Source organism: Phoca vitulina, unplaced genomic scaffold (genome assembly GCF_004348235.1).
Source record: "Phoca vitulina isolate PV1807 unplaced genomic scaffold, GSC_HSeal_1.0 scaffold36, whole genome shotgun sequence".
In the NCBI taxonomy this organism is placed as follows: Eukaryota; Metazoa; Chordata; class Mammalia; order Carnivora; family Phocidae; genus Phoca; species Phoca vitulina.
Window position 1 is genome coordinate 11252181 of NW_022589739.1, and position 27572 is coordinate 11279752.

Sequence of the window (27572 nt, forward strand, 5' to 3'; positions counted from 1 at the left end):
TGGTAAGCGCTGTGAATTGTGCAAGACTGTTGAATCTCAGATCTGTATCTCTGAAACAAATAATGCAATATATGTTAAGAAAGAAAAAAAGAAGAAGAAGAATGTAGCAGGAGGGGAAGAATGAAGGGGGGGAAATCGGAGGGGGAGAAGAACCATGAGAGACGATGGACTCTGAAAAACAAACTGAGGGTTCTAGAGGGGAGGGGGGTGGGAGGATTGGTTAGCCTGGTGATGGGTATTGAGGAGGGCACGTTCTGCATGGAGCACTGGGTGTTATGCACAAACAATGAATCATGCAACACTATATCTAAAACTAATGATGGAATGTATGGGGATTAACATAACAATAAAAAAATAAAAAAAAAACCAAATAACTGGAGCCATGTTATTTTGGGGAAAACAATATAAACACACATTCCTTTAGTCTAGTTTTAAATAAGTATAATCTAGGCAATGATTTACCTTCTATGATCCACACAGGCAGGGCTAGTTGAAGGGAAAAGTATTAGCGACACTAGTGGTCATTTACAATCCAGATATTTACTTCTCGATTATAAAATCCTATATTAAATGAAATAACTGCTCCAGACATTGCATGTCACTCCAAGCAAGTCAGGGAGCCCTGAAGTCATGTTCGTTCTCAGAAGTACAAACTCCATACTTTCTACCTTTCTGATAACGGGCATCCTTGAACTGGAGGCTGTGCACAATGGGATCACCATTCCCTTCTGTTCAGTGGTAGGCAACACGATCATCAAGATGGTATCCAACAGGCAAATGTTCCTATGTACCTCTTCCTGGACATGCTAACTGCCTCTAATCTGGCTCTGTCTCTCTTTACCTTCTCCACAATTCTTAGGACCTTTTATTTTAGATGGATGCTTAAGTGTTGATCTTCCTTGTTTTCTTTTCATTTCTTTTTTTTTTTTTTAGTTCAAACTTTATTTAATATTGCCTTCATACATAATCTGCTGTATTCAGCAGTCTACAGATTTCCCATGACACAGAATCTTTCCACACAAGCATTTGGCACAGAAATTGGAACTGAATACTGAATCAGTAATGAAAAATTCGGAGCAGCAGTTTCTTATCTGGAAAAGTATTTCCACTTCTCAAGAGATATGCTCTCTCTAAGGAAGGAACATTGCCTTCAGCCACTGACTCCCTCCCAGGGAAAACCCAGAGGCTGCTCTTGTATCCATGGAGACAGAGCGCAGGCTGAATTATCAGTCAGGGAAAGAGATTTCTTCTAGTCGTGTGGTCAGAGTCCCATACGCAGAACAGGATATGATCCATTTTAAAAAGGAAACCACTTCTCCAGACACTTGAAGGTGTGAGGATATACACTCAGTATTTCCAGGGGGTAACCTTTGTCTGTGTAGAATATTCCTTACACAGTACCAATATCACTTTCACAATGAAAATTTAACCATTTTTTTTCTCAAGGTACTTTGAAACTATGTGAACATTTTAATTTTACAGTTGACACATAGTGTTACATTAGTTCCACTTGTACAGCACAGCAACTGGACAAGTTTGTACATTATGCTGTGCTCACCACAAGCTTGGCTACCATCTGTCACCAAACAATGCTATCACAGTATTGACTATGCTCATGCTGTGCCCTTTATTCCTATGACTTATTCATTGCCTAGCTCCCCATTTTTCCCGTCCCACTACGCCCTTCTCCTCTGACAACCATTAGTTTGTTTTCTATATTTATAGTCTGATTCTGCTTTTTGTTTGTTTATCCATTTGGTTTTTTGTTCTGTTTTGTTTTGTTTTGTTTAAGATTCCATATATGAGGGGTTCCTGGGTGGCTTGGTCCATTTGGTGTCTGCCTTCAGCTCAGGTCATGATCCCAGAGTCCTGGGATTGAGCCCTTCATTGGGCTCCCTGCTCATTGGGGAGCCTGCTTCTCCCCTTCTCCCTCTGCTTGCTGCTCTCCCTGCTTGTGCTTTCTCTCTCTCTCTCAAATAAATAAATCTTTAAAAAAAGATTCCATATATGAGTGAAATCATATAGTATTTATCTTCCTCAGTCTGACTTATTTGACTTAGCATAATACCCTCTAGGTCCATCCATGTTGTCTCAAATGGCACGATTTCACCCTTTTTTAAGCCAAAGTAATATTCCATTGTATACACATATTATCCCTTCTGTATCCACTTGTCTATCAGTAGACACTTAGGTCACTTCAGTATCTTGACTATTGTAAATAATCCTGCAATAAACATAGGGGTGCATATATCTTTAAAATTAGTGCTTTTGATTTATTTGGATAAATACTTGATAGTAGAATTATTGGTTTATATGTTTTTGTTTTTTTGAGGAACCTACACACTATTTCCCAGTGGCTGTACCAATTTACATTCCTACCAACAGTGTTATGAGGTTTCCTTTTCTCCACATCCTTGCCAACACTTACTGCTTCTTGTCCTTTTGATTTCAGGTATTCTAACAGGTATAAGGGGATAGCTCATTGTGGTTTTAATTTGCATTTTCTTATTTTTAAATTTTTTATTTAAATTCAATTAGCCAACATATAGTACATCATTATTTTTTGATGTAGTGTTCAATGATTCATTAGTTGTGTATAACACCCAGTGCATTTTCTTAATGATTAGTGATGTTGAACATCTTTTCATGGGTCTGTTGACCATCTGTATGTATTATTATGTATTATGTATTTTCATAAGGTGTGTACTGATGTCCATTCTGATTACATATTTATTTAAGGATGGATCATTTTGAAGGGTACCACTTTAGGCAATTGTCTTCTTAGACCTTTTCTGCTCAAACAAGTTCATATCCAATCAATCACTGCAACATTTACTATCCATTCCCTATGTTTCCTTTCTCCTTTCTTGAGGATCAATAGTTAACTCGCTTCATCTGCAAGAACACCCATATTCCTGCCTTGTGTTATCATATAGACTCAGAAAGGAGCACACTTAAACTCTTACAGAGGGTTTCTTTTTCTGATTGAATATCATCAGTGTTGTCACTATGATTATCATCATCATCAACACTGTCACCATTATAAACTATATCAATTCCTATTTATATTTAAAGTGAAAGTATTTTCAGCCCATCTCCACAGTATTTAAATATTTGAAGTATTGCAGTCTTTCTCAGTTAATATAATATGGTCAGGTCAGCATCAACCTTGCCCAGCATTACTAATGTTTCTCTGTGGCTTTTTTCCTTTTCTTTCTTTTCATTTTTCTTCGTCTATTTCTCTCATATGTGTGTGCCCATGCAGTCAGGTAAACAACTGTTTCCTCAACCATAAACACAAATGCAGTGAAAAAAACAGGTTAACAAGTGAAAAAAAACAAGCAAAAGATCTTGCTCATGTATTCTATAATTAGTAAAATAGTGCAATTAAAAACTAGTCCGTATAGTTCATTTGGTACTACCCACAGAATTGAATGTTAATTGCATAACATTTCTCCTAAGTGATGTGCATTAAAATCCTACTTAGGACAGAAAAATACTGCAGATAATAGTACAAAGAAAGACTTATTTATGCCTTATAAAGTGGCAGAGGAAAATAACCATGTAAAGTTTACGGACTTTGGGAGCCATTCATGGTTCTCATGGGAAGTAGACATGATCTTCATGGGGGAACCTCAAAAGAATTCAGATACAGGCTGGTAAACATACATACACACACACACACACACACACACACACACACACACACACAGTGAAATAACTGCCTGCTCCTAGACATAATTTTAGGAGTATTTCTTTTATGCTTATGATCCCAAAGTACTGACTTACTATCTATGGTGGACAACCAGGTACTTCTCTTGTTCCCAACTGAAATCCCAGGAAAGGAGAGGTTTTAAGAGGTCATTCATATCCACAGGTTTTATTTCCTCTTCTTTTTTTTTTTTTGTTTTTGTTGTTTTATTTTTCATTATGTTCAGTTAGCCAACATATAGTACATCATAAGTTTTTATTGTTCAAGCCTGATTGTATAATGAGACCAAGGCCAGTGGAACACTGCTTTCTTTGGAGGTCTTGGTTCACTGTACTCTTTCTAAAAATGCAAATTTTCTCTGACTCACCAGATTTACAAAATAAGCAATGGAGATGTTAGATGCAAGGAAGTAGGTAGGGAACGCCATGCTATCATTATAGGAAGAACTCATGGGATCTTATTTATGAAATGTATGACCCTCACCTAATTGTTTCTGTAGCCAGCAATACAGACTCAGGCGACCTATTTGTTTTCTTTAATATAGTAAAGAAGCATGTGGCATTCTCCTGAGAAATATTCTTTTTTTTAAGATTTTATTTATTTGTCAGAGAGAGAGAGAGAGAGAGAGCACAAGCAGGGGGAGCGGCACGCAGAGGGAGAAGCAGCCTCCCCGCTGAACAAGGAGCTCGATGGGGGACGCGATCCCAGGACCCTGAGATCATGACCTGAGCCGAAGGCAGACCCTTAACCCACTGTGCCACCCAGGCGTCCCTGAAAAATATTCTTAATAACCAATATTTCTAAGAAGATTCTATGTACCAGGCTGGGTTATAAAACCTCAATACAAATCATCTCATTCACTTCTCACAGAACTCTTACGGTATAGATATTATTACTGCTACTATCCATAATGTAGAGTTACAAAACCTAAGCTCAAAGAGGTTAAATTATTTCCCAAGAGCATACAGCTACTGAAACCAAGCAGAACACATGTTTTTCTTTGTTTGTACTAATATGGTTCATTCAGGAAATCAGCACTAGTATGACAAAATTCATGGACTGTGCACTTTCTTGCCTCCACTGAATTCAACTCTGTCTTGTTGCTTGATAGCTATTTCTAAAGAAAGTCATTTTCCTTCTAAAAGCTTGATATTTCATTAGAAAAGTAAGAGTGGTTTTCTTTTTCAACATTCCCCTGGCAATTCAGGGTCTTCTCTGGTTCCATACAAAATTTTAGGATTGTTTGTTCCAGCTCTGTGAAAAATGTCAATGGTGTTTTGATAGGGATTGCATTGAAAGTGTAAATTGCTCTGGGCAGCATAGACATTTTAATGATGTTTATTCTTCCAATCCATGAGCATGGAATGTTTTTCCATTTCTTTGTGTCTTCCTCAATTTCTTTCATAAGTGTTCTGTAGTTTCTAGAGTATAGATCATTTACTTCTTTGGTTAGGTTTATTCCTAGCTATCTTATGGTTTTTGGAGTTGTTGTAAATGGAACTGATTCCTTAATTTCTCTTTCTTCAGTTACATTGTTACCGTATAGAAATGCCACTGATTTCTGTCCATTTTTAGGTATCCTGCCACATTGCTGAATTGCTGTGTGAGTTCTACTAATTTGGGGGTGGAGTCTTTTGGGTTTTCCACATAAAGTATCATGTCATCTGCAAAAAGAGAGAGTTTGACTTCTTCTTTACCAATTTGGATGCCTTTTATTTCTTTTTGTTGTCTGATTGCTGAGGCTAAGACTTCTAGTACTGTGTTGAACAATAATGGTGAGAGTGGGCATCCTTGTAGTGTTCCTGACCTTAGGGGAAAAGTTCTCAGTTTTTCCCCACTGAGAATTATATCACTGTGGGCTTTTCATAGATGGCTCTTATGATGTTGAGGTATGTTCCTTCTATCACTGTATTTTGAAGAGTTTTAACTGAAAAAGAAAACCAAAGCTAGGGGCAGCATAATGCCTGACTTCAAGCTATATTACAAAGCTGTAGCCATCAAGACAGTATGGTATAGGCACACAAACAGACACACAGATCAATGGAACAGAATAGAGACCACAGAAATGAACCCTCAACTTTATAGTCAACTAATCTTCAACAAAGCAGGAAAGAATATCCAGTGGAAAAAGGGCAGTCTCTTCAACAAATGGTGCTGGGAAAACTGGACAACCACATGCAGCAGAATGAAACTAGACCATTCTCTAACACCATTCACAAAGATAAACTCAAAATGGATGAAAGACCTCATTGTGAAACTGGAATCCATCAAAATCCTAGAGGAGAACATAAGCATTGTATATATGGACCACATCTTCTTTAACCATTTCTCTGTTGAAGGGCATCTCAGCTCCTTCCAAAGTTGGCCACAACAACTTCTTTCAAGACAGGTCTCTAAAGGCAAGGGAAACAAAAACAAAAATGAACTTTTGGGACTTCATCAAGATAAAAAGCTTTTGCACAGCAAAGGAAATAGTCAACAAAACTAAGAGGCAATCCACAGAATGGGAGAAGATGTTTGCAAATGACATTTAAGGTAAAGGATTGATACCAAGATCTATAAAGAACTTCTCAAACTCAACACCCAAAAAACAAATAATCCAGTCAAGAAATGGGCAGAAGACATGAACAAATACTTTTCCAAAGAAGACATACAAATGGCTAACATGAAAACATATTCAACATCACTAGCTATCAGGGAAATACAAATCAAAACCACAATGAGATACCACCTTACACCAGTTAGAATGGCAAAAATTAACAAGATAGGAAACAACAAGTCTTGGGGAGGATGTGGAGAAAGGGGAACCCTCTTACACTGTTGGTGGGAATGCAAGTTGGTACAGCCACTCTGGAAGACAGTATGAAGGTTCCTCAAGACGTTAAAAATAGAGCTACCTTACGACCTAGCAATTGCACTACTAGGTATTTACCCCAAAGATACAGATGTAGTTAAAAGAAGGGACACATGCACCCCAATGTTCATAGCAGCAATGTCCACAATAGCCAAACTGTGGAAGGAGCCGAGATGCCCTTCAACAGAGAAATGGATAAAGAAGATGTGGTCCATATATACAATGGAATATTACTCAGCCATCAGAAAGGATGACTACCCACCATTTGCACTGGCATGGATGGAACTGGATGGTATTATGCTAAGTGAAATAAGTCAAGCAGAGAAAGACAATTATCATATGGTTTCACTTATATGTGGAACATAAGGAATAGCACAGAGGACATTAGGAAAAAGAAGGGAAAAATGAATGGGGGGAAATCAGAGGAGGAGATGAACCATGAGAGACTATGGACTACAGAAAACAAACTGAGGGTTTCAGAGGGAAGAAGAGTGAGGGGATAGGTTAGCCTGGTGATGGGTATTAAGGAGGGCATGTATTGCAATGAGCACTGGGTGTTATATGCAAACAATGAATCGTGGAACACTACATCAAAAACTAATGAAGTACTGTATGGTGACTAACATAATAAAAAAAAAAAAGAAAGAAAGAAGTAAACATTGCAAAAAAAAAAAAAATGTGAAGAACACATGAACAAACATTTCTCCAAAGAAGACATCCAGATGGCCAACAGACACATGAAAAGATGCTTCAGGGAAATGCACATCACAACTACAATGAGATATCACCTCACAGCTGTCATAATGACTAAAATCAAAACCACAAGAAACATCAAGTGTTGGCAAGGTTGTGGAGAAAGAGGAAACCTCTTGCACTTTGGTGGGAATGCAAACTGGTAGAGCCACTGTGGAAAACGGTGTGGAAATTCCTCAAAAAATTAAAAATAGAACTACCTTAAGATCCAGGAATTGCACTAGTGGGTATTTACCCCCCAAATACAAAAATGCTAATTCAAAGAGATGCATGCACCCTTATGTTTATCGCAGCATGATTTACAATAGCTGAACTATGGAAGCAGCCCAAGTGTCCATCAATAGATGAATGCATAAAGAAGATTCTCATTCAGCCATAAAAAAGAATGAAACTTACCATTTGCTATGACATGGATGGAACTAGAGAGTATAATGCTAAGGGAAATAACTCAGAGAAACACAATACCCTATGAGCTCACTCATATGTGGAATTTAAGAAAGAAAACAAGTGATCAAAGGGGGAAAAAAAAAGAAAGAGACAAACCAAGAAACAGACTCTTAATTATGGAGAACCAGTGGTGAAGTGGGTGGGAGGAAGTGTGAAATAGTTTATGGGGATTAAAGTGTACACTTATAATGATGAAAAGAAAAGAAAAAAAAGAAAAAGAGAAGAGAAAAGAAAAGAAGAAAGGAAGCTAATCCAAAAGGGCACGATTATGGCATGTTTCCAACTGTAGGACATTGTGGAAAAAATAAAACTATGGAGACAGAAGAAGATCAGTGGTTGTGAGGTGGGCTTAGAGGGAGGGAAGGATAAATAGGTGGAACACAAGGGATTTGTAGGGCAGTGAAACTATTATGTATGATACATTAATGGTGCACACATGTCAAAATCCATACAATGGACAACCTAAAGGGAGAAGTCTGATATAAACTATTGACTTTAGCTAATGAAAATGCGTCAATGCTGGTTTATGAACTGTGACAAATGTATCACAGCAATATGAGGTGTTGATAATAGGGGAAACTGGGTGGGTGAGAAGGGATCATATGTGGACTCTGTATTTTCTGATTAATTTTTTTTGTAAACCTTAAACTGCTCTATAAAGCAATATATGTTAATTTATAAAGCTTCATTTTAGAAATAGGAGTTCTTTAAATATACTGTCATGCTTTTTCCTTCAAAAAACCTCAAAATATCTCACTGAAGGACATGCTGTCATGCAGGGACATGTATTAAAATAGCCTCAATAGGGGCGCCTGGGTGGCTCAGTTGGTTAAGCGACTGCCTTCGGCTCAGGTCATGATCTCAGGGTCCTGGGATCGAGCCCCCCGCATCGGCCTCCCTGCTCCGCGGGAAGCCTGCTTCTCCCTCTCCCACTCCCCCTGCTTGTGTTCCCTCTCTCGCTGTCTCTCTCTCTGTCAAATAAATAAAATCTTTAAAAATAAATAAATAAATAAATAAATAGCCTCAATAGTTGGGCTTTGTCATAAAAGACATCCATGTTCCAGTAGAGTCAGGAAACCTTATTTTTTTGGTATTCTTTAAGGGCTACACACTGAACTGGCAGAAAAATGCAGAAATGTTGCTCAGAGACTTAGTTTGAGATGGAAAATTATCAAATGCAATTCAAAATTGGAAAATATAGTTTCACAGGTATGAAAGATAGGTATAGTCAGCTAATCCATACACTGACTGTGGGTGTCAGGTGCAAAAACAATCACTCAGCATGTGAAATACCCAAAAGACTTGGCCCAGAGGTTATTCCTTGAGTTGCTGTTGTAAATATCTATTATAATACAGGTGTGTGTGTGGGTGTGTAAATATGTACACACACACACATTCTCTGAATCCCTATAAGGTAGACGTGACATTTTTACCTAACACCTAAGAATATCACTGTGGGAGATGCTAAGAGGAAATTCAAGATCTGCCTTTTTATGTTCCCAATGGTTTAGAAAAACCATGCATCTAAAAGGTAAGTTAGAATAGTTTCATGGTTAAAACTGTGGGTGCTGCAATTAGGATCCCTGATTTCAAAACAGGCTTCACATACCTCTTAGTAATGTGATCTTAGCAAAGTCCTTGAGTACCTGAGTGGCCTTTTGTGTAAAATTAGGATACTAATAATAGTTACTTCTTACCGTAAGTATAGTAGTTGTTACTGTTAAATTGGATAATCCATGTAAAGTGGTTAGCATAAGTTTGGAAAATGGTTAGCACATTGCAACATTAATATGTATTTCCAATTATTATTTTATCATTACCGCTGTACTGATCACCCCTGTGCTGATATGTAATATGTCTTCTATCCAAATATGCTGATATTTTCTGTGTGGTTGTTCGACAGCAAAGCCAGGCACTGCTGAGAGACAACCGGATAAAAGAAGCAAAGCCACAACCCTACTAGGCTAATGAAATTGTGGTTATACCTCCGTATTTTTAACAAGATAACCATTCAAAAAATCTCTCTCGGAGTTGCATTAACAACAATTTCATCTCTTCCATGTGTTTGCCTTTTGATGAGAAATTCTGTCTTTTCTTTCTTATCTCAATTTCATGAGAGAGAGAGAGGACAATGTGAGGGAGAATAGAGTAAATATGTGTTAATTCATATGATAATATGCCCTACTTATTGTGAAGGGTTGGGATAATCTGAAAAGTGTTCAATTAACACTTTTAATTGAAGGGATAATAGACATCTTGCAATGCAGTCTAGTTTTCCATCTAAATGATGGTGTGACAGCCCCACAAGAATAATGTACCCTTTGCAAATTCTAGATTTTGGTGACTCTTTTCAGTTGAAACAGCATTTATTGTCCATCACTTTGAAACTTCTCAAGATTTGCAGTCAAAAGTGTTCATAAACATACTTGGTGCCTTTGCCAAAAATTACAAACTTTACTAACTGAATTAATGTTTTATTGACCTGGGAAAAGAATAATTTTATATTGGAGGCACATTTTTTTGGAGGCACATTTTAAAGAAAGCTATTTTTATTTTATAACTTTTGATATGTTAAAAGTAAGAACTACTGCTACTTTAAAAAGTTGCTAAAATGTGATCTTATTCTTTGGTTGGTAAAAATGAAATTTGAAATCACTGTAGATGGGTCTTTCAATGATAGCTATTGAATAAATCATGGGCCTTGACATCTTCAGTGACTGTCTTGTTCTGAAAGAAAACACTCTGTACTCTGGATTTTTATTGTCTTCCTTGATTCCATTTCATGATCCTGGAGAGTTAGTGCTTGTTAGGATCTGAATGATATTATGACTTTGGCATAGAAGTTTAAATCTCATGTTGACTCAACCATTGTCTTCAAGAGTTCAAATGAGAGGCAGATGAGTAAAACTTGTTCTTTACTGTAGCAAAAGTAGGCTAAGGAAACATCTCTCATATCATCAGAATGGAAAACAAGAATTGGAGGCTTCATGCTGGCCCATTATTTATCAGTTTACCATCCAACCTATGTACTCCCCTTAAGTTTGTTTGTCAAAGAATGGAATATTAACCCTCTCCAGACTTCTATGCAGTGTTACAGAGAAAAAAAAGGAAGAGAAAACGACTTTTATTGTATTTAATAAATTATTATGAAGTTAGGCAGGGAAAACTATATACACAGCATAGTTAAAAGTTCAAAAGACATATACATAAATGATGTGGTTATAACAATTAAGTTTACCAAAACAAAGATTTCAACCCTTATTATTCTGATTCACAATTTTTTTTTTTCAGAGAGAACAGGATACTCCATAAAAGGGAAGTGGTTTGCCTATAATCATTCAGGTTTTTTGGTTTTGTTTGTGTTTTTGTGGCTTTCTGGTGTGTGTGGTTGGTTGGTTGTTGTTCTTCGGGTTTTGTTTTGTTTTGTTTTGTTTTGTAAGCTCTAAGCCCAAACATGGGGCTTGAACTCAAGACCTGGAGCTCAAGAGTCACATTTTCTACCAACTGAGCCAGCCAGGCCCCCTCATTCAGATACTTAATAACTTTTCTCAGACCATTTTATTCCCCTTCTACTTCATCATGCCAAAATTCATGGTTAGGTTGTCACTAGGATGAAGGAATAAATATTTGTTTTCTACTAGTATGTACTCTACCTATTTTCTCTCTGTGTCTCATGTAACAGACTTGGGGCACCTGTCTATAAGAATATCCAACTCTACAACCACTCACCTCACTGCCTTTCTGCTGACTGGAGTCCCAGGATTAGAAGACTTCCAAATCTGGATCTCCATCCCCTTCAGCTTCATGTACCTTTTGGCTGTGATAGGCAGTGGCCTGCTGATGGCAGTAGTGGTCTGGGACAGGAAGCCCCATGAGCCCATGTATCTCTTCTTGGCCATGCTGGCACTCAATGATGTTCTCCTTTGCCACGTCACAGTGCCCAAAATGCTTCTTATCTTCTGGCAGGGACCTTCCCTAGCAACGTTTCCTGCATGTCTCACACAGATGTTTTTTGTTCATGCTCTGTTCCTCTCTGAGTCTGCTGTTCTCGTGGCCACGGCTTTTGATCGCTATGTGGCTGTCTGTGCACCACTCCATTATGCAACCCTACTTATGGGCTCTCTCATCAGCAAGGTGGGCCTGGCTCTGGTGGCTCAGTGTGGCTGTGGTCATCCCTGGCATCCTCCTCATTCTCCAGCTGCATTTCTGTCAGAGCAACGTCATCCACCATACCTACTGTGAGAACATGGGCATTGCCAAGTTGGCCTGTAATAGCTATGCCCTTAATAGCATTTATGGGCTCACTGCTGCTCTTCTCACCACAGGGCTGGACTTTGTCCTCATCTCCCTGTCATACTGGCTAATCCTGAGGACAGTCTTCCAACTACCTTCCAGGGAAGCCTGGACAAAGGCCTTTGGAACATGCGGAGCTCATATAGGTGTCATCTTGATATTTTATACTCTGGCCTTTTCCTTCTTTACCCATTGCTTTGGAAATCATGTACCCAGGCATGTCCTTATCCTCCTGGCAAACCTCTACTTACTAGTGCCACCTATCATGAACCCCATTGTTTATGGGGTAAAGACAAAGGAGATAAGGATGCATGTCCTAGGGCTCTGTAACCAACCAAAATGACCCAAGAGTTATGAAGCAACAAGGAGTAGGTTAGTCCAAGTTAGAGGATCAGGCCTAAATGTCAGTGTGAATCAACCCAGACAGATCTATCCCTGGAACATCTAACCTCCGGATAGAACTTGAAATATTCACATTTCCAAATGCTGCCTTCCCAGCACAGGGTAAACAGGAAGCTAACAGGCAAATGCTCCAGGAGTACCTCAACATATTAAGGTAATAATCAGTGGAATGTCACTGTAACAGCAGAGGGGACTTTTGTACTACACAGTGCCTCTCTTATGTCGATTTGCTATGGACAATCTTAGTTCAGATTCCAGCTTCATCATTGCATCCACAGAATGCAAAATATACAAATAATTTAATAAATATTTGTTAAATAGATAAATGCATTAACATGATATGCTAAATGCTAATAATTTTACGTAACAAATGCCCTAAGTATGTCCTTATGTATTATATAGGACATACACTTTAAATACTTCTTTCCTTTCCTCTAAAATACCTTTCCCTTAGCTTGCAAAAAATGTCTGTTTCATATCTCCTTTACTACCTTATTGTAATAAAGACTCTTTTGGTTACACACAATAGAAAGTTACTTTGGTTAGGTTAAGTAAAAAAAAAAAAGCAGGATCTGAGGAATGGCATGACATCCAAGGAATTTGAGTATCTATGACTCAGGAAGGACAAAAGTCAGGCTAATCGCCCCATCTTGGGTCGGGTTGCTAAAACTGCATGAATTTGTTACATCCCTTAACATTCTGATTAATGGGGATGAAATTGTGTCAGGGAAATTCTCAAAAAAAAAAAAAATCATGGCAAACCATCAGGATTATGTTTACTGGATTCATTTAGCTCTTTAAATAAATAAGCACATGCAATTTTGCTAGTGTAACTTTTCACACACCAAATCTTCTTGCTAATTGAACTCTGTAGTACCTGGGACAAACTTTATCATCTATAAATCTATCTGGCAAAATTCCTGGAATGTAATCCATTTTCTCCTCTAGAAAATATTCAACTGTTGATTAATAAAAGAGTTAAAAATTTCTCTGGCATCAGAGAATAAAAACAACCATCACGAACATAACATAAACATATACATGATGTAGTGGTTGAATTAATTGAATAGAATGCCTTCCAAATATTTATATCGTTATCATTCTCTTTATTAATGCATATGGCTATTTCTAGACTCTAAATTTAATCAGGTCATTTCCACACAATACATTTTTAAGGGAATCGTGTTTTAATTATTTAAGATACCACACTGAATAACTGAATGACTAAGTGGGATAATGAAATATTTTGTGGCAATGCTTGTATAGAAGACAATGCCGGACACTTTAATGACAAAGGGGATAGTGATCTCTGCTATTATTTTTTTCTTGCTGTTGTGCATTGCCACAAGGAGCCTTCTGCAGCACCAAGAGGATTAATGTATAACCTAAAAGGTAGCATTTGACATTATGAAAACAATTGCATTGCATTTTTGCCCAATGATTGGGGATTAGAATACAAAAATGAATTATGACTTGGGTTTCTGGGTAACTTATACATTCTGCAAGAAGGCAGAGAATGTTTTCAAAAGGCAAATAAATACTCATGACTTTGTTAAACAAGGTAATATGAGTAAGAGTGCCTCCTGATTTATAAATCCATATACAAATGAGAAAGATGCTTCCGTCATATTATTGTAGTTCTAGGAAGGAACAAGAGGCCTTCCTGTTTTTGGAGCACCAACTGCTTGCCAGAAGACTAAACTCCTGCCTTCATTAAGGTTCCAGAATAAGATGTTTCTGTTCTCAACTCATAATACCACCTTGTCATTCACTCATTCATTCATTCATTCAGATATTCAATCACTCATCTCCTCACCAATTATATTTTATGGGAAGAATTATCTTAATTTAAAAAATATGTGCCTTCTAAATGTTTTTGATAAAATATATTTTATGATTATACTGTAATTATAGTAATAAATTTAAGAAGGTAGTATAGTAAATAATAATTTGTATGCCCAAATATTGGGTTACCTATGTAGGTATTCCTTTAAAATAGTTTTATTCATATGCAAAATGCAAAATAAGTATTTCTGTTAACAACAACAACAAAACCCTAAACAACTTGTTTTTTTATAGCTGCTAGGAAAGGTATGTTCAACATCCACAGGTTAAAAATATGTTTTGTAGGGCGCCTGGGGGGCTCAGTCAGTTAAGTGTCTGCCTTCAGCTCAGGTCATAATCCCAGGGTCCTGGGATCAAGTCCCACATCGGGTTCCCTGATAAGTGGGGAGCCTGCTTCTCCCTCTCCCTCTGCCACTCCCCCTGCTTGTGCTTGCTTGCTCTCTCTCTCTGTCAAATAAATAAATAAAATATTTAAAATATATATATATATATAGTATTTGAAGTTCTTATTTTAAAGATGATTATCAATAGTTAAATGTTACTTATACAATGTATAGCTGGTGGTAATGATCATTCTAAAAATTTTCACTTTTCCTATCAATTTTATTTAATTATTACACCAAATATTATCTAATTTTGATGTTTATATACCTTTCTTATTTTTAGTTGATGTCCCTTACTCGAGGTGAATGTGCTAAAAGGAGAGGGGTAATTAGAATTAGAATCAAGAAACAGGATAAAAGGGTGGAAACAACATGGTTGAGTTGAAACCAGATAGTAGAAATAAGTTGTAGATGTACTCCATGTGCATGAAATTTGAAATCCTAATTTTCAGTTAGTAAACTCTCCTTATTATATTACATGTGGGTTCATGACATGTCAGATCTTTTCCTTCAAGACTTTTTTTTAATATCCAAACTAGACATTCTTTTTCAATAATTGATTCATTCCTTTTATCATTTATATATTCAAAAATTATTTAGTGTCACTTTTATGTCAAGCATAATATTCATGCTCACAGGCAGCAAACTCTTTAAAGCACAGTTGTTATACTAGGTAGAACAAGATACATAAAATATATTACTTATTATTTCATAAATATTTGGAACCAAAACACATTTTTAAATTTTATTTGTTTCCTTTGTTTATTTTCTGCTTTTGCACAATTATAGCCATACAAACTAAGAAAATTCAGTTGCATTTGCAAGTATTTTTATACAACCCTATGCACAGCCAGGTGGTAGATAATTTCAGAATTACAAGGAAAGATAGTTTTGTGTATTGAAAAGAGTTCTAGATAAAATTGTGGGACCTTAATTAGCTGTTTCCGGCTACCACAAATTTATAAGTAGCTACACCCCAATGAGGTATATTGCTACATGAGTGAAATTCCTCATAGCCAGGGATACCAAAGATAATATTTTTTACATTTAAATAAATAGTATATCCTAATTATTATTAAGATGCTTTTAACCCAGTGGATTATAATCACAGACTTCACATCACAATATCTAGAGTATTTCAAAAATTACAGGGTCCCAATTTTTATAAAATTAAAGTAATTTCTAAAAATTAAGCAAAAGAAAAAATATGCATATTGTCCCTTTCTATTCCTGAGGAAACTAAATATCCTTAGGAGGGCAGAACATGTGTATAAACTTTTAAAAGATGCCAAGACAACATGAGGATTGCTAACTTCTGCTTTGAGCCCCAAAATGTTTTTATGTCAAGATAAGATTTTTCCCATTATTGAGAAAGAAGGAAAAAGTAGATATACAGACACATTGATACAACAACAAAGGTAATATTAGATTCCCTGGCAAATAAAGAGTATCAGGAAGCAAAGATACATGGGTTTAATATATTTAATGAAAAATTAACAGATAAATGACCTTGGAAAGGATTGGAATTAGAAATGGAAGGAAATAGATGGAAATTATTTCTGCCACACTCCACTCCAATATATTCATATTTAGAGGGAATTTATGAAGTACATGTTAAGTCAAGCTGTGTAGTCCCAATGGACACCATCTCTTCTATAGGTGCTTCATAGATGCTCTGTTGGCTCTATTTCTGTTCTTTACTCTTTTGTTGGCAACTATGATGCCAACATTCCTAGAGTGCACAAATCAGTATGTGTTTAAATCATTTAGATGGATGCCATCATTGCCTTGAGGACATGCCTACATCACAGTAGAACTGATTTTTGTGGGGGAAAGCAGGTGGAGGACTCCTTGGTGGATCTGTTTGGTCTTCAGACTATAAATGATTGGATTGAACACAGGTGGAACCAATAAGTAGACGTGAGCCATGAAGACATGGATGAGGGGGGAGGAGTGTTTGGCAAAACGATGGACAATAGATAGCCCAATCATAGGCACATAAAGGATGAGTACAGCACAGATGTGAGATGCACATGTGTTGAGAGCCTTAAGCCTCCCCTCACGTGATGCAATTCTTAATATTGACTGAAGGATGCACCTATAAGACACAAAAATACCCAAAGAGTCCATGCCCCACAGCACAGTGATTAGTACCAATCCATATATAACATTAAACTTGGTGTCGGCACAGGCTAGGCGAATCATGTCCTGGTGCAGACAATAGGAATGAGAAAGGATGTGGGAGTGGCAGAAAGGAAAGAAGGCCAGCTGGGCCAGAAGTGGAACCATGGCAAAAGCACTCCTAAGCAGGGCTGCAATTCCAATTTTAGTGATAAGTCTTGGGGTGAGAATGGTAGCATATCGTAGAGGGTGGCAGATAGCCACATAGTGGAGTTAAAATTTATGTGGGTTAATACATGGAATATTCTCAATACTGAGTTACAGTGATCCACTTACTCTGCTGTTGAAGTTTCATACCCCAGATTTCTGCTTACTGTGGTTATATGGCCTTCAAGGTCCCTACGGATGAATATTCTCTTTTGAATGTGAAAACATCTGGATGTGTGGGTCAAGGAGTAGGGAGTGTCTAGAGAATGACATTTCTGAATCGTGATATAAACTGGAACACAAGAGGAATACAGGGAAACCAGATTATTGGGGAGTTATGTAATAATTTGTCATTCCTGAATGTTTACTAGGAATCAGTTGTTTTCTGAGAATATTCCATGTATTAACCCACATAAATTTTAACTCCAATCAATATAAGTTTAAGTGACTTATATAAGGTTAGACAGCTGACAAGTAATAGACCTGGTTTGTCTCCACACACTAACTCCAGAGCCCATGCTCTCAGTTAGTCAGACAACTTTATGACTTTCTCTCCATTCAGTCCCCTCTCTAGGCAAATTCATCCAAACTTCCCCGATGACCTTTCCTTTGCTCTGCACACTTCTCCTGCATGGGCCAACCCCTCTCCCCACCCCATACTGTGATTTGCTGACTATACTTGTCCCATTTCTTAACACCATAGTACAACATTTTGAAAGTCATCCTGGTCCCATAATAAACAGCCCCCCGACACACACACACTTTCTTCTTTTTAGGAGCACAACTGACACTATTCCTCAGACACTCTTTTACTCTACCCACTGATACCGGAGACGGGAGAAATTCTCGACGCCTGAGACTTCAACCACCAGCCAGTGCCAGGTTCTTGATTTCATTGGAGAAAAGAATTCAAAGACAAGTCAGAATAAAGTATAGCAGAAGAAGCTTTATTGCAAAGCAAAAGTTTACACTCCAGATGAGGAAGTGTGGGCAAACTCAGAAAAATCCGAGTTGTGCCAGGTGGATGTTGGGCTCTGATGCTTATGGGTGGTTATAATTTGGGGACAAAATATTCATGTGGTGTTCTGGGAATAGGAGTGGATTTCTAGGAACTGTGTGTAATTTTACTCATGCTCTATGGTAGGTACTATGTGCAGGCAGTCTAATTTTTCTCTTGCAGATACTCCATATATAGACATATAGACAGGGCTTACTAGGAGTCCTCTGGCATCCCAAATGGAGGGGTCATTCTCAGTCATTTGAGAGCTAGCTGGCTTTTTGCATGCATGTAGGCTGCAATTAATCAACAGCAGCAGGATGCTTGTGGTCACGAGAAACCACAGATCTATCGTAAGTTTGCTTAATCACCACAAACTGTCAGGTGTCAGACTTGGTTCCCCGTGTTTTGTTACTCTTGCAAATATCCAGGGCTTCCCTCTTCTGCCTACCTCACCACTATCACAGACACTTGAAGATTATGGAGTATTGTGATCAGGAAAAGAAACCCTTAAACCAATGTCCATTGAAACAGGGTTTGGAATATGTATAGACCTCATTCTTAAATGTTTTGATAAATTGTCCTAATGATATGATAGTATATTTGCATTAGTGTATGTGAGACAGTGGATGGTGATTATTCTGTACCTAATATTGGAAAATACCATCATCATTAATTTGATTATGGATGCTGGTCGAAAATCTCCCTTTTAAAAAATTCCATAAAGGAGCTGGTCCACATCTGAGCCTTTCTCTTCCTAATTAACACTTTCCCAGTGCACTTACTCACTGTATATGAGCTTTTACCTCAGAATAAAAATTATCATCACCAGACAAAAGCCCTCTCAAGCTTACCCTGTCCTACCATTCAGTTTATGTATACTCTTTGAGCAAATACATTTTTACATATTTTCCCTTTTTTTGGTCCTAAAATAAACAGTTGTATCTTTTTTCTGTGTTTGTGGCTTCATCAAGAGTTTCACATTTCACATACACTTTCACATTCACACTTTCTACTTTCTCTATCCCATTGCACTATCCCATATTTATTTTCTTTTTTTTTAAAAGATTTTATTTATTTATTTGACAGAGAGAGACACAGGGAGAGAGGGAACACAAGCAGGGGGAGTGAGAGAGGGAGAAGCAGGCTTCCCGCTGAGCAGGGATCCCGATGTGGGGCTCGAACCCAGGATCCTGGGATCATGACCTGAGCCGAAGGCAGACGCTTAACGACTGAGCCACCCAGGTGCCCCTATTTTCTTTTTTTATTTAAATTCAATTAGCCAACATATAGCACATCATTAGCTTCAGACGCAGAGTACAATAGTTCACCAGTTGCATACAACACCCAGTGCTCATTACATCACGTGCCTCCTTAATGCCCATCACCCAGTTACCTCATCCCCCCACCCACCTCCCCTTCAGCAACCCTCAGTTTTGTTTCCTATAGTTAAGAGACTCTCATGGTTTGCCTCCCTCTCTGATTTCTTCCCGTTCAGTTTTCCCTCCCTTCCCCTATCATCCTTTGTGCTGTATCTTATAGTCCACATATGAGTAAAACCATATGATGATTGTCTTTCTCTGATTGACTTATTTGGCTCAGCACAATACCCTCCAGTTCCATCCACATAGATGTAAATGTTAAGAATTCACCTTTTTGGTGGCTGAGTAATATTCCAGTATAGATATATAGATATAGAAGATACAGATATAGATGATATAGATATATATACCATGTCTTCTTTATCCATTCATCTGTTGATGGACATCTGGGTTCTTTCCACAGTTTGCTGTTATGAACATTGCTGCTATGAACAGTGGGATGCAGGTGCACAATTTAAATTTAATTTTCCCAATAGAAAATGAGTGGACAGATTATGCAGAGAAAAAATTCACAGTGAAGTGAATGGATCACTTAAAATAGATCCTACCCTCACTTGCAATCTGGAAATTAAAGATTAAAATGAATATGATAGAAAACACATATTGTATTCTTTTTTTAAAAAAAAGATTTTACTTATTTATGTGAGAGAAAGAGTGAGAGAGAGCACAGGCAGGGGAAGAGGCAGTGGGAGAGGGACAAGGAGGCTCCCCACTGAGCTGGAAGCCCCATTTGGGGCTTGATCCCAGGACCTGAGATCATGACCTGAGCTGAAGTCAGATGCTTAACTGACTGAGCCACCCAGGCGCCCCCCCACCCACCCAACAAAAACACATATTGTATTCTTAACTGAAAGAATGTCAATACTGAAGACAAACCTTAGTGATGTTTGGGTTAAAGAGCAACTCTTATGCACAAATGGTGGAAGGGTGAATTGGCCTATGTTTTAGAGGAATATTGTGTAGTAAACATTATTACTAAAAATAATATTTTTAGTAGAGCACTTTAACTACTTGCCACCTTAGGGAATAATTTTCAATATGAACATGGAAGTATAAACAGTATTTATCACTGCAAAACTTCCTGTAATAGAAGAAAATTACAGTATTCAAAATATCCATCAATAAAGTAACAGTTAAGTTAAAAAATCTGTGGCATAATTATATTATGGAGTGCATAGCAGTACTTAAAATAAATATATTTATATAATTGATATAAAAGATCCAAATTTTTTTTAAAATGAAGAAAAATTTGAGTTTTCCATTCATATGGAAACATGTATTTATATATATATATACACATATGTATGTATATATATATGATATGCACATATATGCAACTATATATATATATATATATACATATATATATATAGTTGACCCTTAAATAACATGGAGCTTAGGGGTGCTGAGCTCATGCTGTCAAAAATTTTCCTATAATTTTTTACTCTCCAAAAACTTAACTACTAATAGCCTACTGTTTGCTCTACTGATAATGTAAACAATTGATCAATTGATTAACACATATTTTGTATGTTATATTTATTATATACTGCATTCCTAGAATAAACTATAGAAAATAAAATGTTAATAAAATCACAAGGAAGAGAAAATACATATACTGTATTGTATTTATAAAAAAAAAAAACAAACACATGTATATATAAGAAAAAAAAAACACCTCGGCTGTTCAAACCTGTGTTGTTCCAAGGTCAACTGTATAATATATACACATTTATAGTGAGAATTACCTAAACCTAGAAAATAACCTAAAAGAATACTCATCCAAACTAGGAGTCTAAAATGCAGGATGGATGGAAAAAAGTACAGAAAATGTATAATTTAGTTGAATCTCTGGGGTTTGACTTTTTTAACCGTGCCAATGTACTCAGTGTGTTCCTGTCTTACCCGTGTTACTGGAGGCAAGCAAAAAAAATGCAGTTAAAATTGTATTCATCAGAAAAATATATACCAAGAAGTTACAAAGAAGATGTGGCTTTCCGTGAAACATTCAGAAATCTTTCTATCCTCTTAAAATACCTTTTCTATATCTCTTTGCATAGAGAACTGGTCACCTACTCAATTCATGAAGGTGGTAACTCTGTGTCTTTGTTCTTCATGGCATTTTCTTCACACATAAAAAGACCTCCCTTGGTAACTTGGTTAGAAGTGGTGACTCTCTTCACATATCAGCGCACGTTAGAGTATTTTTCTGGGAACTTTGAACCCTCATTGACATCCGTCCTCATGTCCATAGAGCATGGCTTTTATCTCTTGTCATATTGTATTTTATATTTTTGCATGACTTTCTCCTTTATTATAGTGCACATTGTTCCTTAGAAGAGATCATGTCTTTTTCATATAGTTGCTGCCATTCCAATGAATGAAGAAAAGGAGAAGCAAAAATAAAGTAAGGGAGTGTTATTATTTTTCTGTTAAGTAATTTCAATATAAATTTGACACAACCAGTTAATTGTCATAAAGTTATTAGAGCCCACACTTATCTCGAAATGCTCTAGTGCACTAAGAGTTTCCTGATTATAATATTAAATCTTTCAGGCATAACCAGGGATCAGTCTCTAACAAAATTGGATTCTGTCAACATCTTGCTCCTTATTTAACTTCGCAATTGAGAAAAAAAGAGAATAGAAGAAAGAAACTCACATCTTCTTTCCAGAAGAATAAAATAAATGACCTATAATGTCTTCTGGCTAAATCCTACATCCTTTCTATCTCTTTACAATTAATTAATTAATTAAAACAAATAAGCAAACAGGTATTGAGCATCTATGAGGGCTATGTGAGTTGCATTACAGGCATCATCCTATTTAATTCTTTTTTTGTTTTTATTTTATTTTTTAATTTAATTCCAGTATAGTTAACATACAGCATTATATTAGTTTCAGGTGTACAATATAGAGATTAAACAATCCTATACATTACTCAGTGCTTATCTTGATAAGTATATTCTTAATCCCCTTCAAGTATTTCACCCATCCCCCCACACACCTCCCCTCTGGTAACCATCAGTTTGTTTTCTATAGTTAAGAGACTGTTTCTTGGTTTGCGTCTCTCTTTTTTGTTGTTCATTTGTTTTCTTTCTTAAATTCCACATATGCGTGAAATGATAGTACTTTTCTTTCTCTAAATGTGTCATTTCACTTAGCATTATGCTCTCTAGATGCATCCATGTTGTTGCAAATGCCAAGATATTATATATATATATATATATATATATATATGCACACACATTATCTGTCTATCTATCTATAGGAATATCTATATAGGAATTCCTATATCTTACCTATCAATCATCTTTATATACATATCCCACATCTTCTTGATCCATTAATCTATCAATGGACACTTGGGCTCCTTCCATAATTGGGCTATTGTACATAATGCTTCAATAAACATAAGGGTACATATATCTTTTTGAATTAGTGTTTTTGTATTCTTTGTGTAAATATCCAGTAGTGGAATTACTGGATCATATCATAATTCTATTTCTAATTTCTTGAGAAATCTCCATACTGTTTTCCATATCCCATTTAATACTTAAGTAATTTCATGGGTATATAATCACAGTTAAGCAAACAAGCTAAGGATGTTCAATTCATTTGCCTAAAACTATTCTAGTATGAATTCATTATACTGGAATTTGAACCCAAATATAATTACAAATTTGTAATTTTTACATTAACATTGTAAACTTAGGAGTCATATAGTTACATATCATTAAGTCAGTAGTAACTAAACTATTAGTAGTTAAGTTTTGGGGAAGTCAACTTAAAAGGTAAGCACTCCACAGAGTTTTGTAAATATAAAACAACACAGTGCATTTAATACTGCTTTGAGCAGCATGAAACATTGCTCAAATACCATAGATTTCTAAAGTTTGATCAGAATATGGGACTCCTACATCTACTCTCCCACCCCTTCATCAGCCTTCCTCTGATGGACTGAACTAAGCTGAGGCACCCCTGCATGAATTCATCTTCAAGGAAACTGCAGTCTAATTCCAAAGTATAACAGGGTAGAGATGCTGGTGCTTATAAGACAGGGGAAGTTAAGTCAAACAGAGAAAGACATGTATCATATGACCTCACTGATATGAGGAATTCTTAATCTCAGGAAACAAACTGAGGGTTGCTGGAGTGGGGGGTGGGGTGGGAGGGATGGGGTGACTGGGTGATGGACACTGGGGAGGGTATGTGTTCTGGTAGGCGCTGTGAATTGTGCAGGACTGTTGAATCTCAGATCTGTACCTCTGAAACAAATAATGCAATATATGTTAAGAAAGAAAAAAAGAAGAAGAATGTAGCAGGAGGGGAAGAATGAAGGGGGGGAAATCGGAGGGGGAGAAGAACCATGAGAGACGATGGACTCTGAAAAACAAACTGAGGGTTCTAGAGGGGAGGGGGGTGGGGGGATGGGTTAGCCTGGTGATGGGTATTAAAGAGGGCACGTACTGCATGGAGCACTGGGTGTTATATGAAAACAGTGGATCGTGGATCACCATATCAAAAACTAATGATGTATTATATGGTGACTAACATAATAAAATTAAATTAAATTTAAAAAAAGATTATTAATTTACTTTTACTTCTGTCCACTCCCCAACAATGCTTTATTGAACAATCTGGAACTTTAATACTAAATTATTATCAATTGAGGCATTTTGGACTCCACATTTGTCATCCAAAATATCAGTTATTGCACCAAAATAACATCATGTTTTTCAGGTATAAAATTGGCAGAATTCCTAGGTTCTCTGTCAAAATCAACAAACAGTCCAGAGAAGAATAGCAAAGCACCAAGGCCAGTCTCAAGAACAGAAGACTCTAGGATGATGAAATTCAAATTCCTCAATTTTGAGCAAAAACCATGCTTTGTAGCTTGTCCTTACCCCCACCTCCTGCCTAGAATGTTGGAAATGTTGTGTCTCCCATCAGATCCTATATCTGGAAAAAAACATCCTACAGCATTGCACACATTGGTTATTAAATAGGATCAGAGCCATAGGAGAATCTAGAGTATGGGGTTGATATGTCTTTATTGAGCATTTATCCCTGACACTGCTTCTGTAGAGAGAGTAGCCTAGGATTATCTCCATCCACACCCTAAGTAGCTGAAGCATTCATTTGATCATTGGTTTATATAATTTAATTATGATTATCACTGTAAACTATTAGAATACCCAGCATTTTAGGTGCAAATGATGCAGTAGTTTCAAAGTATCCCTTGTTTCTTTCTCCCTAGGAATCAGACTTTGAGGAGCTCAGGTTAGGGATAACTTCTGGCAACAACTCCATTCCTCAACCTTTGATATTTGTCCTGGCTGGAATTCCTGGCCTGGAATCTTCCCATGGCTGGTTCTCTGTGCCCTTTTTCTTGGTATTTGTCATTACAATTATTGGGAATGCCACCATCTTATGCATCATCTGAATGGAGAAGAGTCTTCACGAGCCCATGTTTCTCCTCCTGGCCATGCTATCTGTTGTTGACCTGTCCCTGGCCAGTGTCACGGTGCCCCGCATGCTGGGTATCTTCTGGATGAATGCCAAAGAAATCAGCTTCAATGCCTGCCTCACACAGATGTTTTTCATCCCTTCCTTTTATGTCATGGAGTCTGGGATCCTCCTAGCCATGGCTTTTGACAGATTTGTGGCTTTCTTGTTCCCTCTGAGATATACCACCATCCTTGCTAACAACATACTTGTGAAGATGGCCCTGGCTGTCCTGGCAAGGGCAGCGGCAGTGCTGACTCCAGCACCCATCCTGGCAAAAAGACTGGAAAGCTTCCAAACCCACATCATCGCTTACTCCTACTGTGCCTACATGGCTGTGGTGCAGAGAGCCTGTGGAGATGTCTCCAAGCACATTGTCTATGGCTTCATGGTTATTGTAGCAACTGTGGGATTTGATCTGTTTTTTATTATTCTGTCATATGGACTGATCCTTTGTGCTGTCTTTCAGATCCCCTCTTGGGAGGCACGGAGCAAATCTCTCAGTACATGTGGCTCCCATCTTTGTGTTATAGCTCTCTTTTATTCTCCTGTTGTCTTCTCTGTCCTGGCCCAGATCTTAGGCTACCATATGGCTCCCCATCTACAGATTATCCTTGACAATCTCTACTTCCTAGTGCCTCCCATGGTCAACCCCTTGATTTATGGGGCCCAGATTAAGCAAATGCGAGAGCGGGTGCTGCAGATCCTCCACTGTCATAGAAACTGAGGGTGATATCTGAGGTGGACAGGACACCTGTGATATGGGGCTGGAAACCTTGTTAGGTTGGAGGCAGAGATAATGTCTGCCAGATTTGAGGCTTCATGGGATTAGGAATAGCCAAGGCAAGAGAAGGACTCGGTGTGGGAATGTAACTGGGGCATGTCCTCTCCATCAGAATGTAGTTGTCATTATGAAACCCTCATGACCAGAGCCTTCCCCAAATGTTTATTATGCAAGTAATAAAATAGGAGAATATGTTGTTTTTAATGGTATTATTTAATCCCATCAAGTAACATAAATTGTAAGCACATTTTTTCAAATGACCTAAAATGAATTTAGTCATATTCTTAAGATCTATGGACAAAATTAATTATCCAAAATTTTTTGTTGATTTCATGACTTTCCTTCCACAGTTATGTTTCAGATATTTCACAATGTGGAATCATGTAGCATGGAAAATAATCCTAATGGAAATAAGCATGTGTAAATATCTATGATCATATCTCTGAGTAATGAGCTCCTTTTTGGTCTGAAGACTTTTAATAGAGAAGAGTCATCTTTAGAGAGTTACTGTTACTGTCAGAATATGGAACCAATATGCAGTGGACTGCGCTTGATAGGTAAGCATTTTACAAAGGATAAAAAAAGACCTGGGCGCCTGGGTGGCTCAGTCGTTAAGCGTCTGCCTTCGGCTCAGGTCATGATCCCAGGGTCCTGGGATCGAGTCCCACATTGGGCTCCCTGCTCGGCAAGAAGCCTGCTTCTCCCTCTCCCGCTCCCCCTGCTTGTGTTCCTGCTCTCGCTATCTCTCTCTCTGTCAAATAAATAAATAAAATCTTTAAAAAAAAAAAAAGACCTAACAACGTTATTTTCTTCACTAGCTTTGTTTTCTCCCTTCCACCTACCTGACCTCATAGGCTTTCAAAAATTTAAAACACCCAAATGTGTATCTTAAACCATTAATTATGTCTGTGTTCCAGAAAACATATTACAATAACCTTGTGAACCACTCTTCTTAAACACCTTAAACTTAAATCTTCCCAAACTAAACTCTTAGTCTCCTTGCCAGCTTGATTGTCCCCATTTTTTTTCTTTTGACTTGAGTTAAGTTAGAAACTTTGAAATTACTTAATTATTTTTATTTCTTTTCCTTCATCCAGCCTCTGGCCGAGATTCCCCTGAACGTTTCCACTCTCTTCTGTTCTACCTCATACTTTCATCACTGTCAGTCTCTGTACTGAAGATTCTAACTTTCCTATACCCAATATCTCTCATATTCAAAGTTGTTATTCACACTACAACACTGCTGTGTTTCCCAAGCAAATATCTCATTTTGTCCACTGAAATCTTCACCACGTATTCCTCAAGACAAAATCTTCACTCCACACCACAGCATGGCACTCAAGTTATTGCATGACTTGACTCCAGTCTGCCTGGCCAGGTGCTTTATTTTCACTAAATCATAGAATAGGCACAAATCCAGCTACCCTTGGCTGCTTTGTTTGCAAAAAACTACACATTCCTTGCTACTTCAGCTCATTCTTTGTGCTATTTGGGAGGCATTTTCCTTTGATCTTTCTTACTCAAAATTCTTCCCACCTCAAGAGACACTTTCTTCAATTTGTTTTTCTTAATGCTTGTCTTCAAATTATATCAACCAGTCATTTTCTGTATCACCAGACACTTTAGGTTTCTTTGACACTCATTTGTCTGTGATCTGTCCTGTACTTTAGATGCCAGTCTGCACGCCTTGCCATGACTCCTACACTGACATTTCTTTAAGGACAAGGGCCATGCCCAGAAACTGAATTTTGCACTGCACATAAGCAGGTTGTAATTCTCCTTGTCTTAGTTTTTCAAAAATGGTATTAAACATCAACTCATAAACCAATGGATGACTATACCTGTAAATCATACCCATCTCCCTATCTCTAATGTTCATAATTTA

General features: G+C 37.4%; 2 protein-coding genes across 2 annotated transcripts in view; both read left to right on the top strand.

Moving 5' to 3' along the window:
• Positions 1–12008, top strand: part of LOC116646264 (olfactory receptor 52A5-like) — a 43435-nt gene extending 31427 nt beyond the window's left edge. The window contains 2 exon segments of the mRNA XM_032426851.1: positions 9278–9297; positions 11567–12008. Of these exon segments, the coding sequence (XP_032282742.1) occupies positions 9278–9297; positions 11567–12008 (462 nt within the window).
• A 4-nt stretch (positions 12009–12012) lies between these two features.
• On the top strand, positions 12013–25630 carry LOC116646265 (olfactory receptor 52K1-like). The gene is given in 3 exon segments (XM_032426852.1): positions 12013–12345; positions 14973–15014; positions 24656–25630. Coding segments are annotated over 3 exon segments (1350 nt in total).
• Positions 25631–27572: the final 1942 nt, after the last annotated feature.